The 13,772-nt window shown below is 36.3% G+C and overlaps 2 protein-coding genes across 6 annotated transcripts; one reads left to right on the top strand and one right to left on the bottom strand.

The window, feature by feature from the left end:
- Positions 1-51: 51 nt before the first annotated feature.
- Positions 52-7,652, top strand: LOC100255452 (mitochondrial arginine transporter BAC1). 2 transcript variants are annotated; one of them, XM_002279987.5, is made up of 8 exons: positions 52-436; positions 3,658-3,747; positions 5,796-5,897; positions 6,105-6,209; positions 6,283-6,381; positions 6,453-6,641; positions 6,759-6,857; positions 7,038-7,652. In XM_002279987.5, exons 1-8 carry the CDS (start codon positions 344-346, stop codon positions 7,170-7,172), a joined length of 912 nt encoding a protein of 303 aa, XP_002280023.1. In that variant the 5' UTR covers positions 52-343; the 3' UTR covers positions 7,173-7,652. The 2 variants fall into 2 exon arrangements, with proteins under 2 accessions (XP_002280023.1, XP_059595984.1); XM_059740001.1 differs by lacking the exon at positions 52-436 and adding an exon at positions 1,337-1,408.
- A 745-nt stretch (positions 7,653-8,397) lies between these two features.
- On the bottom strand, positions 8,398-11,208 carry LOC100250271 (squamosa promoter-binding protein 1). Of its 4 annotated transcripts, none has more exons than XM_059740002.1 (2): positions 10,392-11,208; positions 8,398-8,921 (listed from the first exon to the last, which is right to left on the bottom strand). In XM_059740002.1, the coding sequence occupies exons 1-2, from the start codon at positions 10,694-10,696 to the stop codon at positions 8,807-8,809; spliced, it is 420 nt and encodes a 139-aa protein (XP_059595985.1). In that variant the 5' UTR covers positions 10,697-11,208; the 3' UTR covers positions 8,398-8,806. The 4 variants fall into 4 exon arrangements, with proteins under 4 accessions (XP_059595985.1, XP_010655440.1, XP_010655441.1 ...); XM_010657138.3 differs by having other exon boundaries at positions 8,398-8,815; positions 10,359-11,198; XM_010657139.3 differs by having other exon boundaries at positions 8,398-8,885; positions 10,392-11,198.
- Positions 11,209-13,772: the final 2,564 nt, after the last annotated feature.

The raw sequence follows: 13,772 nt of genomic DNA, 5'->3' as shown, positions 1-13,772 counted from the left end.
AGGCCTTTCCCCGGGGGCTTAACCAATGGGCTTCATTTCTTGAAGCATTGTTTTTTTGCGGTAACCAATTCATTGAATTTATACTAACTGTGGAAGTTATAAAATCCCCATTCCAGTGTGGCTTACAGACGCCGCCCGGCTCATTTCTTGAGCCAATACCTAACATCACAAACTTAATCTCGTGAGTCATGTTCTTGTCAGCCTGATATACACTTTGTCAGAAAACACAAGTAGACGGAATGAGAGGGTGAGAAAGTGAGTGGGTGGGTGGTGACTAGGACATCAATGATGCTTCCTGACAATTAGAGAAGTTCTGAGAAAGGGGGCAGAAAGAGAGTGAGAGATGGAGGAGACTTCCGGCTATAAGGAGTATGTGGCGGGTTTGCTTGCCGGGGTAGCCACTGTTGGCATCGGTCATCCCTTCGACACCGTCAAGGTCTGTCTTCCTCATCAACTTTAGATTGTTCCAGTTCTAGTGTAGTGATGTATTGTTCAAATTCACTGCATTTTGCATGGGTTTAAGAGGGGGATTTTTATGATCTGTGGATCTTATCTTTAAATTGTCTCATTGATGATTAATTAACATAATAGCCCTTTCTCTGGACTTTGTACAAACACTTAAAGGGCGGTCCTGTTTTGATTTACAGCATTATAATACACCTCAGCGATGAGTCTGGGAAGACTCTGTTTTGATATTTGTTCCAATACCCCTTGAGACACATTTGAGGATACTATCATAATCATTGAATCCATTGCCTTAAAATCAAAACCAGAAGGGAGAAGCAGTTCTGATTTCCTAAAGAAGCATGTCCGGAATCGTTTAGACTATGCTATAAGAAGCAGAGTGGGTGGTATACTTAGTAGGAAGCATCTAGAATTGAGTGCAAACATGGGTTGCAAAAGTATAATATAGTAAGAGTCTCTAATATTGTAATACAGATGTCATGGTTATGCCCACATATTTGGATTCTAGTTTTCTAGAGGGGTTCATCACCAAGATAGAATTCTAGCCCTACTAACCTCTAGAGGTTAACCTCCACATACCCAATCCAAGAAAATGAAAATTCTTCTTTGTTGCTGAGGTTAAGTAATCTTACCAATGATTTTTATTTCTGGTAATAGAAAAAACTTCTGATGACTATGTAGCATGGTTATGAAATATTGGAAATAGGGTTGAAAATTCTTTTAGAAGATTTGTGTTTAATAGACAAACCATGAAATGTGGGATCTTAAAGCATGAAGCAGGCTTCCCCTCACTTCCCTTAAAGCTTTGGAAGTGTTGTGCTTCCCATTTTAAAGGCTGATTTCCCAGTTCTCGCCTACTACGGGAGCTTCCAGTGGCTAGCCAAGGGATATTACTCTGCTGCATTTGATGGTACCTCACGGCAACTATAGTGTCTGCCCCAATGTAATGTGAAGGAAGAAATAAATGATTGTGAACTGTGTTGAATTGTACTGAAGTTCTTTATCTATTATGCTACTCATAATTTAAGCCTTATTTTACTACCTTGGGCTAACAATATACATGAAAAGTTAGAAAGGTATTTAATTTACTGCCAAATATGTGTTTATGTGCATTTTTTTTTTTTATCAGAAACGAAGAAGATTATATTAATATAAGAACAAATACAGGAGAGAAAAAAGAGACAATAGAAAGAGAAAAAAAAAAAAACCAAGGGAAGGATGAGAGGTCCTTCCTACACAAATTGAACCTTGTGTTTCTCACCTTAGCTTGAAATTACAAGCATGCATAATAATGTTGAAAGGTATTGAATCAATTTGTCTTTGAACAATCATGAATACCCATGTGTTATCTCTATAACCTGTAATATCCTTCAAATTTTTTTGGACATTTTAGATCTTCTGTCCTGATTATCTGCTTATAAACTCTTGATGATGGAATCTCTTAAGCTTTTTCTACGTGGAGCTTTTAGCTTGTAAAGACATGATTCCCCTTATTATGAATGTACCACTGCAACAAAGTTAAAACTTCCAAGGGGCTGATGAAGAAACAAAATATTGTAAAAAATGGTGGGAAGTGATGAGTCTAGTGGTGAGAAAATCAGCAAAATGCTATACATTGAAATAAACTCTCATTATAAGGGCCACCACAATGAAGAAGAGATCTTTAACCTTGCTAGATTGGAACAACTTAGCCATATTTTAGTTGAGAGAACCACATCAAGTTAACCCAAAATGGTTGGGGATGGATTTTAGAACTATCATATGGTGTTACCATTTGGTAAGCCTAGGTAAATGTTGCTTATTAAGGTGCCAACTTTCACTGTGATGGATTTGTTTTTACAGGTTTATAATATGTACTTTCTTATTGTGTTGTGTCTTTGCAGTTAGTAACAATCTAAATGTGGTTGTGCTGTTGCATTGTGATTTTACATTTCAAAATACAAATATGTGGAGAATGGGAACAATTGGAGGAGAGTCTTTACCTTTTTGCATTGGTTATGGATGAAATTACTATGTATACTCAAGAAGGATGTGTGGTGCATTTTGTTTGCTGATGTATTGTTTAGAACTTTTAGTTGATGAATTTAGTGTAAAGGTTAGTTCCAACATGGAACTATGAAGGGATACATTAGAATATCATAAGTTTTAGGTTGAGCAAGACTAAGAATATATAGAATGTAATTTTGGTGAGACACGGTGTAGAAATGAGGGCATGGTGAGAATTGATGGTTAGGAGGTACCTAAAAATTACCATTTTATTATCTTGGTATCTCCAAGCAAGGGAAGATTGGGGAGGACATGACTTATAGAATTAGAGCAGGATGGATTTAGTAGAAGCGCATGTGGAGTACTGTGACTGCTAAAGTTAGAGGAAAAAAAATTTTAGGATGACTATAAGACTGGCTATGTGTTTATGGTAGATGACATTGGGCAATAAAGAAACATCAGGTTGGGAAATGAGTGTAGCCAAAATGCGGATATCAGGACGGATCTGTAGCAATACAAGGGAAGATATAATAAGAGATGAGTGCATTTAGAAAGAAGGTAGAGGTGCCACCAATCAAGACAAGACAAGTAAAATTTGTTTAAGATGGTTTGACTGTTTTAATGAAGACCATGGATGGTCAAGTTCAGATGAGTAATTTAATGAGATATCCAAAGGACAAAAGTTGAGCTTCAAGAACATGTGGGTAAAGGTAGTGAGAAATAACATGATCACAAGGGTCAAATGGAGGGTATGGCTCTAGGAAGAGTTTTATAGCCTAAAAGCATTTGTTTAGCCAATCCTAATCAGTTGGGACTAAGGCTTTGTTGAGTTGTATTGTCACCACAATCATTTTCATGATTCAGGTTTTAACTCAACAGCTTTTTTGGACAAAGCTTCCAATTTAATTAGCTTTTTCTTTTACTGTGGTTGGGCTGGACCATTTTGTGTTTTTTATTTGCCTTTTGTTTGTTTAAGTTACAAATTTTCTGCATATAGAATATCGATGAAGCTAGTGCAATTGTGTCTCCAATATCTGATTAGATTTTATTTTGAGAAGTGAAAATAATTACTGAAGTTGATAAACCTTTTTTTTTTTTGGTGGTTGCATGTTTACAGTTCCAATAATCCTTTGTTTTCTCTTGCTTTTGTAATACTAATTATGGTGGATAATGTGGCTCTTACAAATGTTAATTTTTATCTATTAGGTGAAGTTGCAAAAACACAATACTGAAGCACATGGAATGAAGTACAAGAATGGCTTGCATTGCACTGCTAGGATAGTGAAGAGTGAAGGAGTATGCTTCTTGAACTTTCTATTGTGATTGATTAAGTCATTATTTTCTCCATGCTTGCATTTTGAATAGCTAAAGTAACAATGTTTTGTTTCCTTATACAAACGTTGCTAATTTTTGTTTACTTCTGGCTGGAAAGTTGTCTCTAAATCCTAAAAATGAGACTATAATATAAGCACAAAGGGAAGTTACCAAGTAACCTAATGTTGTCCAATACTTGCCTGCATGTTGCCTGGGTGCCTAGATCCTTTTTTATGGCTAGGGCTGTTAGTCTATTGATTGCCTAAGCTAAACTAAGTTAGGCACTTTCTTAATCTTCTAGGTGCACACCTGCATTTATTCTGCACTGAGCTATTGCCCAAATTATTAGAATTATGTGGATAATAGTAATAACTAAATATGCTACTCTTAGCGGGTGTTTGGTAAATCAACTTAATGACTTAATAACTTAATTTAAGTCATTAAGTTGATTAAGCATGTTTGGTAAAATAACTTAATATTATAACTTAAAGTTACTTTTAATTTTAAGCATTAAGTCAACATACTTAACTTATTTTTTATCTCAAATCCTTTTTACCTTATTTGCCCATAACAATGAGAGTATATTTTAGAATTATAATTCCACATCCATAACTCATTTTTTATAATAAATATTTTATGGTTATCTTATGTATCTACAATACTTTAAATATGGATGTTTCATAAATAAATTTATTGCTTAAAATTAATAAAAATAGATATGAGTTAAAATCAATGAGATAAGTATTATTGAAAATTAACGAATGTAAATATGTCAATTTGATAAATTTAGAATAAATTTTAAGTTAACTTTACGAAACAATCTAAATGCTTAAAGTAAAAAAGTAAATAATAAGTTTTAAGATGAAAACTTAAGATTTCTTAAAGTCAACTTAAATTATTAAGTAATAGGTATTAAGTTTTACCAAACACTCACTTAGTTAAAACTTATTAATTTTTCTTATAAGTTGTAATTGAGAGTAACTTATTTTCTAATTACTATTTTGTAAAACTTCTCAGAGATGGGTTGACAAGAAGGAGATAGAACTCCTAGTTACAACTTATAAGAAAAATTCATATTATTCATAACTTCTTAGAGATGGGATGGCAAGAGGAAGATAGGAAGAAAAAAAAGAAGTAATATGATCCTCTCTCAATCCTCCCCCCCTCCTCACCATCCCCACCCCAACATAGGTTTCCATTTTAATGGAGTTTTTCATTGAACCTTCAAATAGCTCATTGGAAATGTAAGTTCCATTTGTCTGCATGCTTGTCTGTTTTGGTTGGTTGTTAAGTGCTGGGACATCATAAGCTAGGTTGTACCTTGGTGCTTAATTGGCTTTATAATGGGTGTAAAATCATGCAATTGGAATGTGACTCGAGCAATTTAAGGCCTGATGTGGAGCAGGTGTAATTCATACTTCTAGTGTTATTTGAATCTTCTCATTGCTTCCTAGTTAACCTTCTAGTTGAAATGTTTGGTAGACATCCAATTACGCCCTTAGGAGTTTTTGATTTGCGGTATGTTTTCTTTTTGTTTAACTAACTTCATGTCTAGGACTAATAGGTTACATGTTAGCAAACATTGTATATTAATTTGGATAATAATATTAAATAATTTTAATATTTTCTTCTGATAAGAAAATAATCAAATATGATTTATTGGGAAAAAGCAGTATAGGTCTTTTACAATGTTAAGGCATTTCCCCCTAAAGATCCTATCAGGTTGTTTGGAGGTCTGACCTTAGAGTTTGGTTCAAGTTCATATCTTCATAGGAGCTTGAATGCTGCCTTCACCCTTTAACTGCTAACAAAGCTAATGGTTTATTATTGCCCAACTGGAAAAGGAAAATGAGTTTTTGTTTTCTCGTATTGAAGTGTCGTCATTTAAAAATGTTTTTCAAATGATCTCGTCCGTCTTTCTGAACATCCTTCCCTTTCTATGCTGAAATGATTCGAGAAGAAGCAATCCCAAATTCAGAATGTTCTCCACATTCTTTTGCAAGAAATTAAGTGAATAGTGTCTTTCACAGGTGAAAGGACTCTATAGAGGGGCAACATCATCTTTCCTTGGGATGGCCTTTGAAAGCTCGCTTCTTTTTGGCATATATTCCCGAACAAAACAAAAAATGCAGGTTGGTACCAATGTGAAGTAGAAAGGGGTTTGCAGATTCCATTTGGCAATAATCTGCAGGAACTGTTTCTGGCAGGGTCATGCACAATTACAAAATGTCATTTCAAATGATTCTGCAGATAAGTTTCTTGTACGGGTTTCTTAATCTATCATATGGTTATGGTATAAACCCTTTTCCCGCCTTTTTTTTTTTCTGTGGTTTATGAAGGAAGGACTACAAAATACTAGGCCACAGCCCCAAGTAATAATTCCTTCAGCAGCTTACAGTGGGGCTATTATTAGTTTTGTATTATGTCCATCAGAGCTACTGAAGGTAAGTGAATTGGCAAGTCCATATATGACACTGTTGTTTCCCATTTTATACTTGTGACACTGAGCTTCTCCAGTGTAGGATGCAAATTCAAGGGACTGACTCTTTGGTTCCAAAGTCTAGTAGATACAGTAGTCCTCTTGATTGTGCCCTTAAAACCATGAAAACTGAAGGGGTGAGAAAATTCTGTGCTTACTGGTATTTTGGTTTATGGTATGGGTTTTGGCTGATGAATTACCTTTTCAGGTTACGGGCATTTTTCGTGGAGGTCTTACAACCTTATTGAGAGAATCTTTTGGGAATGCTGTCTTTTTCAGCGTTTATGAGTATGTTCGCTATTACATGCATTTGCAACTGAAAGCTGCTTCATCTGACCACAACGACTTGATTGATGTGGGAATTGGGATTGTTACTGGTGGCCTTGGTGGTGTAGCTGTGAGTATTGATAAAATTATTATATTTTTGAGCAGAAACACAGTTCAGGCATCTCAATTTTCTGCTGTTGATTTTTTTTTTTCCCTCCTCTCTTTTTGGCCTTTTTTTGGTGTCCAGTTCTGGTCTGCTGTTCTACCCTTGGATGTGGCAAAAACAATAATTCAGACTGCCTCAGATAAAAGTTCTACTAAAAATCCTTTTCGGATATTGAACTCGGTGAGATCCTGGTTCCCTACATTTTTATTTTCTTTTCAGAAGAAAAATCCAAAAAAAAAAATGGAGAAAAGAAAAAAAGAAAAAAAAAAGAGAAGACAATTTCATTAAGGAAGAGAGAGAGTACAGAAAACACTGCTTAGCAGAGGCAGAGGAAGGGGCTCATTGAATACTTTTTGGCAGATTTACAGAAGGGCTGGACTTAGAGGATGCTATACAGGTTTGGGTCCTACAATAGCTAGAGCATTTCCTGCTAATGCAGCTGCAATTGTTACCTGGGAGCTTGCCATAAAACTTTTAGGTATCAAGCGTGAGTAAAAGCAGTATGGCATTTGATTATCCAGGGATTTTAAATAGTCTATTGCTATTTCAACACAACATGCATTGATTGCCTTTGGCAATATTTTGTCCACACAATTCTTTCTTTAGACACGGTGACTGGGATGGTACAAATCAGATATATATCAGGGTAAGATGATTTTTCTGAAAGAATGAGCGCTCCAACAGAGCGGCTGACCAGGCTAACAGTGGTCTAATATCGAGTGATTTGAGGATTTTTCTAGGGCTCCTTTCTCTTTCCTTTTTTACATAGGAAATGTCACATAATTGATTACTTGGTGGAAATGTTTCTCAAACATTTTTGGTTGAGTGTTGGTGAACTCAGTTAATTGTTATTCAGTATTTGATAGGAACCATTTCAAATTATCTACCTTTGTCCATGATGGAGTATTCTGTGTTGGGGGAAACAGATTGTTATCTTCATTGTGAAGATTGTTCTGATCACAATTTTGCTTTATCTACTCTGTATCGTCCAGCAAACGGACCTTATTATCATGGTGAACAATTCTTGTTCATCTGAATGTAACTATAATCTGCAAGCATAAATATGGTCACTCAATTCGCAGTTTGCCATGTTAGATACAGGCATGGTGGACTATCTAGTCTGTTAATTCTTTATCTGTTTCTCATTTTTCTGGGCTTCGAATCTCCAAATGACAATGGAAAACCCAGCACATGAAATTTAGTGGAAGAGGTCATGGAGCCCAAAACAATGGCTTGTATTCAGATTTTGGCTGCTAACAATTCGCACCAAGGAAGGAAATGTGACTTCCTCGGCTGCTGCAGATGTCTGAGATTGCAAAATAAACTAGTAAGGCAGAGGCATGAGAAATTGTTGTGGAGAGATCTCGTGGGCTTTAGAGGTTTACAGGGGAGTAGCTGCTGAGAGACCAATATCTTGGAACTTCCCTAGAGCTAGTAGCTTTCTGTTAAAGCTATCACATATTCATATATTCGAAATGCCAGTGATCAACCAAAAGTGAAGACGTGATATTCTCAGAAAAAGTAGACATGATCACTTCCTATTCCCCGTTGAATTGGGAACTGATAAATTCATTGAAAATAACAATAATAGGAACCTTGAACAGGGTTTGGTCAACAATGCGAGGACCTTTCTCGCATCTCTGCCTTGGGATGGAGTTTTCTGAGTAGAATCATATGGTAAGTAATCATCCAACGAAGAGAAAAGCATGTGGAGATCGAATAAAAATCATCACAAAAAGCATTATTCAAAAGGGTTATTCCACACACCATTTATTCATACAATCTTGAGTCACAGATGACTCAGATGCCAACAGAGACAGCAGTACTGAGATGGATGACCACAGTGCTGTCATTTGTTTTTGGTTCTTAATTACATAATCATTCAAAGTTGAAAGCCGGAGATTGACAGGAGATAGAGAGCATACTAGATAGCATAGTTAAACCTTATCGGTTTTGAAAATGCATTTTACCAAAGCCTGCTGCAACTTAGCTCTTCCTTTAGATGAGGGGTCTTCCCTTTTCAGCTGGAGCCTTCTCCATGAGATTCAGATGAGCTTTTGCGGCGCCGCTCGTTGTGTCCGGCCAAGCGCCTGCGGCAACTTCTTTTAGTGTCATCAAACTCGGATAGCTCATGGAACCTGCAGAGCCACCATTGTGAAGAGATATGAACGGAGGTGAAGTGAAGGGGAAAATGACTTCCTTCTTCCACTGAAATTGATGTCGCAGAGTGAAGAATATGACTCACTAATGTGCAGCAACATAAAGAAACAGAAATCTTAGAAAGAATAACACAAATTCAGAAGTGAATAGTGAAGGAAAATAGAAATGAAAATCTTATTAGATTCAAATTTATTATGTATTCTACCTTTTTCTTTCCTCTTTTCCTTCACTCATCCTCTTCCTAGTAGTTTTCAGAAACTAGCTAGACAGAAACAGAACGGAAATCCATACAGAACTAGGGCTGTGATACAAGTAAACAAGGCAACAAAACTAAAACCATCATGATAAGAACTCCTGCATGCGCCTAGTGCAACACCCACTGATGGCTCCATCATTGCAGTAGTGCAATGCTGGTGAAAAGTTGAAACTATGTCATTTCATGATGTTCTACATAGGATCCTATATCAGATGTGAAATAACCTTACATGATGAAACTCAGATAAGAGGTAGTTTGAAAGTGATTTTAGGAAACACTTTTAATATTTCTAATATTTCAAAATTTTGATTTTCAGAGTATTAGAAAGATCAGAAATACATACAAGAATCACTGTCCAATACATTTTAAGAGAGTGTTTGACATGATTTTAAGAAGCATTTATGATTTTTCTCATGCTTGAAAAATAAAAATTTTCAAGTGGTAAAAAATGTTAGAAACAATTCTTAAAATCATCACTAAACACACTGTAAATCACATTGATCAATAAACACATAAATATCAAAATTTTGTGATTCAACAATTATATATACATGACTATGGAGGAGGAGGATGACATAAAAAACTATTATCTACAAGAACTCTCATCTGCCTCTCTCTGCTCTCTAAGTTGAACTCTCAACAATTGTATATATATATGTCATAACATTTCACCATGGATCATCCTTTTCGTGGTTTGATTTCCAGAATTGTCCTATTTTCCCATTTCTTGCAGTCCATGGTAAGGAGTATACAACAACATATATTTGAGTTTAGAGTCTGGATATTCCATCAAGCACACATCCCTTCCTATCTTTGTGCAATGTGATCATGAGCCCTAGTGTGCTCCCAATTTGGAAAATGGAATAGTTGGGAGTAGATTTGAAGAGACTGTTAGTTGTGGTTCTATTGTAATGCACAAAGATGCATGAGTTACTTAATAAGGAAAAGAAATTGGACGATCAGGAAATCAGTGGTCAGTGCCCCAACTCATTTTTCAATTATCTCTCTACTGTTATATAGCATAATTTTGCTTGATTAGGCTTTGAAATTGTACTTGTTTAACTTTGAGGATTCTACAGTCACTGCATTAGTTGGACTTGGAGCAGCAGTGTCCTGGCCAATGAAGTTACATGGCTTTGCTAAAGAGATTTAGTAGCTAGACAATTATGAGTTCAATTAAAAGACTGCTAGTAGATCTTAGAAAGAAAGCCATAAGAATTTTTATTCAGACAAGTGAAAGAGAGAAACTTATATTTATTACATACCAGAAATGTTTTGGAAAATTAGGGTTTCCTAACCTGCTGCATTGCTGACAGAACCTCTGCTGGATTCCGGCAATGAGAATGACCGGAGCCTTGGCATGATGTTCACACACCCTGTGCCGCTTGTGGTATCTTTTGGCCTCGGACATGTCAGCGGTGCAGTTATCCACCTGACAAGAAGGCGGCGTTGACCCCGCTCCCCCAGATCCTTTCTTGTTGGTGAGGGTCACTGCTTTCTTCTTCTTCTCATCCTCTCCAAACCCTAACCCAACAGTATCTTCATCATCCTCTTCCTCCTCCTCCATCAAGGTTCTCTTACCTTGAGCCTTGCTCATTTCCATACTTGAGAAGAAGAGAAGGCAACCAAAGGAATCGAGATGGGGCAGACAACTAGGCGGAGGAGAAGAAGAAGGAAAAGAAAAAGAAGAAAAGAAGAATAAACCTTGAGAAAAAGGTGAAAAAAGGAGAACCAGAATATGTGAGGACCACAAGCTCCATTTTTTTTCATTTCAGCTAAGGGGAACAGTACTAGAAGAGCTCCAACAATACATTATATATAGTAAGGTTATACAGGACAGCAACAGCCCAGTGCTATATATCAAGAATACAGTTCATACCTTTCCGTTCTACTCTCATCTTAATTTCACCTGACTCTATTATCACATAATTACACCACATGACTATTTTGAACCCCACAGTATAAAAGATCAAGATTGGAAGTGTTTCCAGCCACCAACCCTCATTCATTCAGGCACCTTTAGACTCTCTCCTGATCAGTTCTTCAGTGTTTCGCCTATGGTGGCTGTTGCACCACCAATTTTTTGTGGATGTAGTCTGATTCCTATCTAATATGGCCTAAAATCGATAAAAACATTGTGGAATGAGTGTGTCATTCTCATTTTGCTCAAAATGTAAGGTCACTAAAGGCAAATAGGTCCTGTGCCACCTAATTTTTTGAGGATTCCATTTGGAGATATCCATAACAGTTGGCAGTCCTTTTCATGAGAGCGACTACTCCTGTATATTTTGGTGTATTATTGAAGAGTGAAAGGTGAAAACCATAGATATGGTCCAATTATAACTAGCTTGGCCTATCCCACATTGACACGTGTTGTACGACCATACTTTTGTAAGTCCTTGCATGAATTTTTTTTCCCTAGTTCCTCTTTGGTTCGCAATACATTTAATCTGGCCAACTGGGTTGCAGCTAAGTGGCCACCCGTCCTCCTTGTGGGCTGCACTTCTTCCATCATGGTTGGACCACACTAATACGTCAGAATTATTGTTGGTCCCCTTTCATCTTGTAGCACTTTGTTATGGCTATGGCATGGAAATTTTGGAGTGGGTTCAACCGCACCCATGGAAGGTGATCCAACAATTCATATGTTACAGATTCATATTTCCTTTTGGGCACAAAAAAAAACCCATCAACCATCCATAAGGCACTACACTACAAGTTGGGCATTTCCTTTTCTGAGCTGCACTTCAAGATTAGCTTCATGCTGCAGATACCCTCTTCTGCAACAACAATATTAATGGTCCATGTAGGACCTTGGCCTGCAGACACAGCCAATTAACATGTGTTGTGGTTGCTTTTCCAATTGTCAACTGCGTGTCTCCGAGCCTAGACTTACAAACCCTGAAGTCGTCCTATCAGTTGGTTTAGTTTTTATTATTATGCCTAGATGCATCACATCATATTTATATATCTCTTTTAAGAACAAGTCATTGTTATTCGATAATTTGGATTTTTTATACCATGGCGGTGGGGGTTGAGGCCATATACTCTTTTTTCTTTTTCTGGTTAGGTAAGAGAAAAGGGTCAACTGGGCCTGCGAGCATCAATAATACCCAAAATCCCTTAATAAACAGTAGAGACAATTCTGCCTATTTGGCACGTTTGGACTGAATATGAATTCTAAATTATCTTTGATGACATGACGTCTTAACCCACCTTTGTTTTTTGTATTTTTTTATTTTTTATTACCTCATGTTCAAAAACAGCTTGCCAGTTGCCACACCTGTCCGTGCGTTATAATGATTGGAGGAAAGCGCCTTCTACCGAGAAAAAACAAGAGAGTTTTGCGGAAGCGAGATGCTTTCTTCACCAGCTTATATGACGGGAGTTGCTGGTTTGAAAACCATAATTATTGAATCCTTTGGCTTCAAATGAAAGACAACAAAAGCTCTCGCAATTATTACTCCAGCAGATGATGAAACTGATCTGACATTGTAACCGGCTGATTGACATTCCCTCAAATTCTGACAGGAGCTCTCCCTTGTGAATTGGCAGCTTCACCATACCATAAAATCTAATGTGTTCATTGTTGATTTTGGTGACAAAATGCATCGAGATGAAAAATGAGGGTTACGCTTAGGGAACTGATTAGGTGCGCCTCATAGCAGCCAGCTACCTCTATAAAGGGTGGCAAGTTAAGGCCCAACTTTCCCACTTGGCACAGCTTGCCTGGTTTTGAAGCCGAGTTGGGCTCATATATATATGGTTTATGAAGGGGCCGCTTCAGTTTGGGTTTTATTGAAACCTGTTATAAGGGGCTTGGCTTTGTTGGAAACTATGATGGCACATCACTCAACCGCTCAAGAGAAGAAGATTGTTCCTTTTTTGGTTATTATGTTCGTACCTTCACCTGATGTTCAATCGTATTGGTTGGTTTCTTTTGTTTTTAAAACTTGTCTTTCACGTTTTTTGAGGAATTTTTTATAAACCTAATTTGAAAATCTACTTCGAATATCCTTATACGGTGCTGCTATAAAAACCTAAAGTTTTAAGGTTAAAAACCTATGCACGTGAGTTGTCTTTACTTTATCATAGCACTCTATCTCTCCAACCTTTGAAGAATTTTCAACACCGATTGAAGCTGCACTCGTCTGCTAGTCTTGACACAAGGTTGAGGTAATTCACTAAGAAGTGTGAGGTCTTACATTAAGCATGTTGTGTATAATAATGGTGATTAGAGAGCAGACTTGGATGATTGAAAAAGCACTTTTTATATATATATATATATATATATATATTGTATTTACTTGGACATCAAAGAATCAACCTATGAAGTAACATCATGTATATGTTATGCAATTTGACTCAAAATTTACCATAATAAAAAAGAATTGACAGATATCTATGTGAACAACAAATCAATGATTGCATTATAAAAAAACTAATTTTTGATGATCGAAACAAGCATACTAATATAAGATATTATTTTATTAATAAGTATATTATTAAAAAGAAATTGAAATTAAAATTTGTAAGGTCTTAAGTTCAAATTGTTGATTACAAAATTTTTCAAATTTAAAGATTTTAGAAGGTTAAGAGGATGTCACTTGGAATTCCAAACCAAATTTGATTTAGTTTCTAAAAATTATCATAATATTTTAAATTTGAGTGATCGATTT

The sequence above is a fragment of the Vitis vinifera genome, chromosome 10 (assembly GCF_030704535.1).
Source record: "Vitis vinifera cultivar Pinot Noir 40024 chromosome 10, ASM3070453v1".
Taxonomy (NCBI): Eukaryota; Viridiplantae; Streptophyta; class Magnoliopsida; order Vitales; family Vitaceae; genus Vitis; species Vitis vinifera.
The sequence above is the reverse complement of the archived record's forward strand: the minus strand, read 5'-3'. Positions and strand labels throughout refer to the sequence as shown.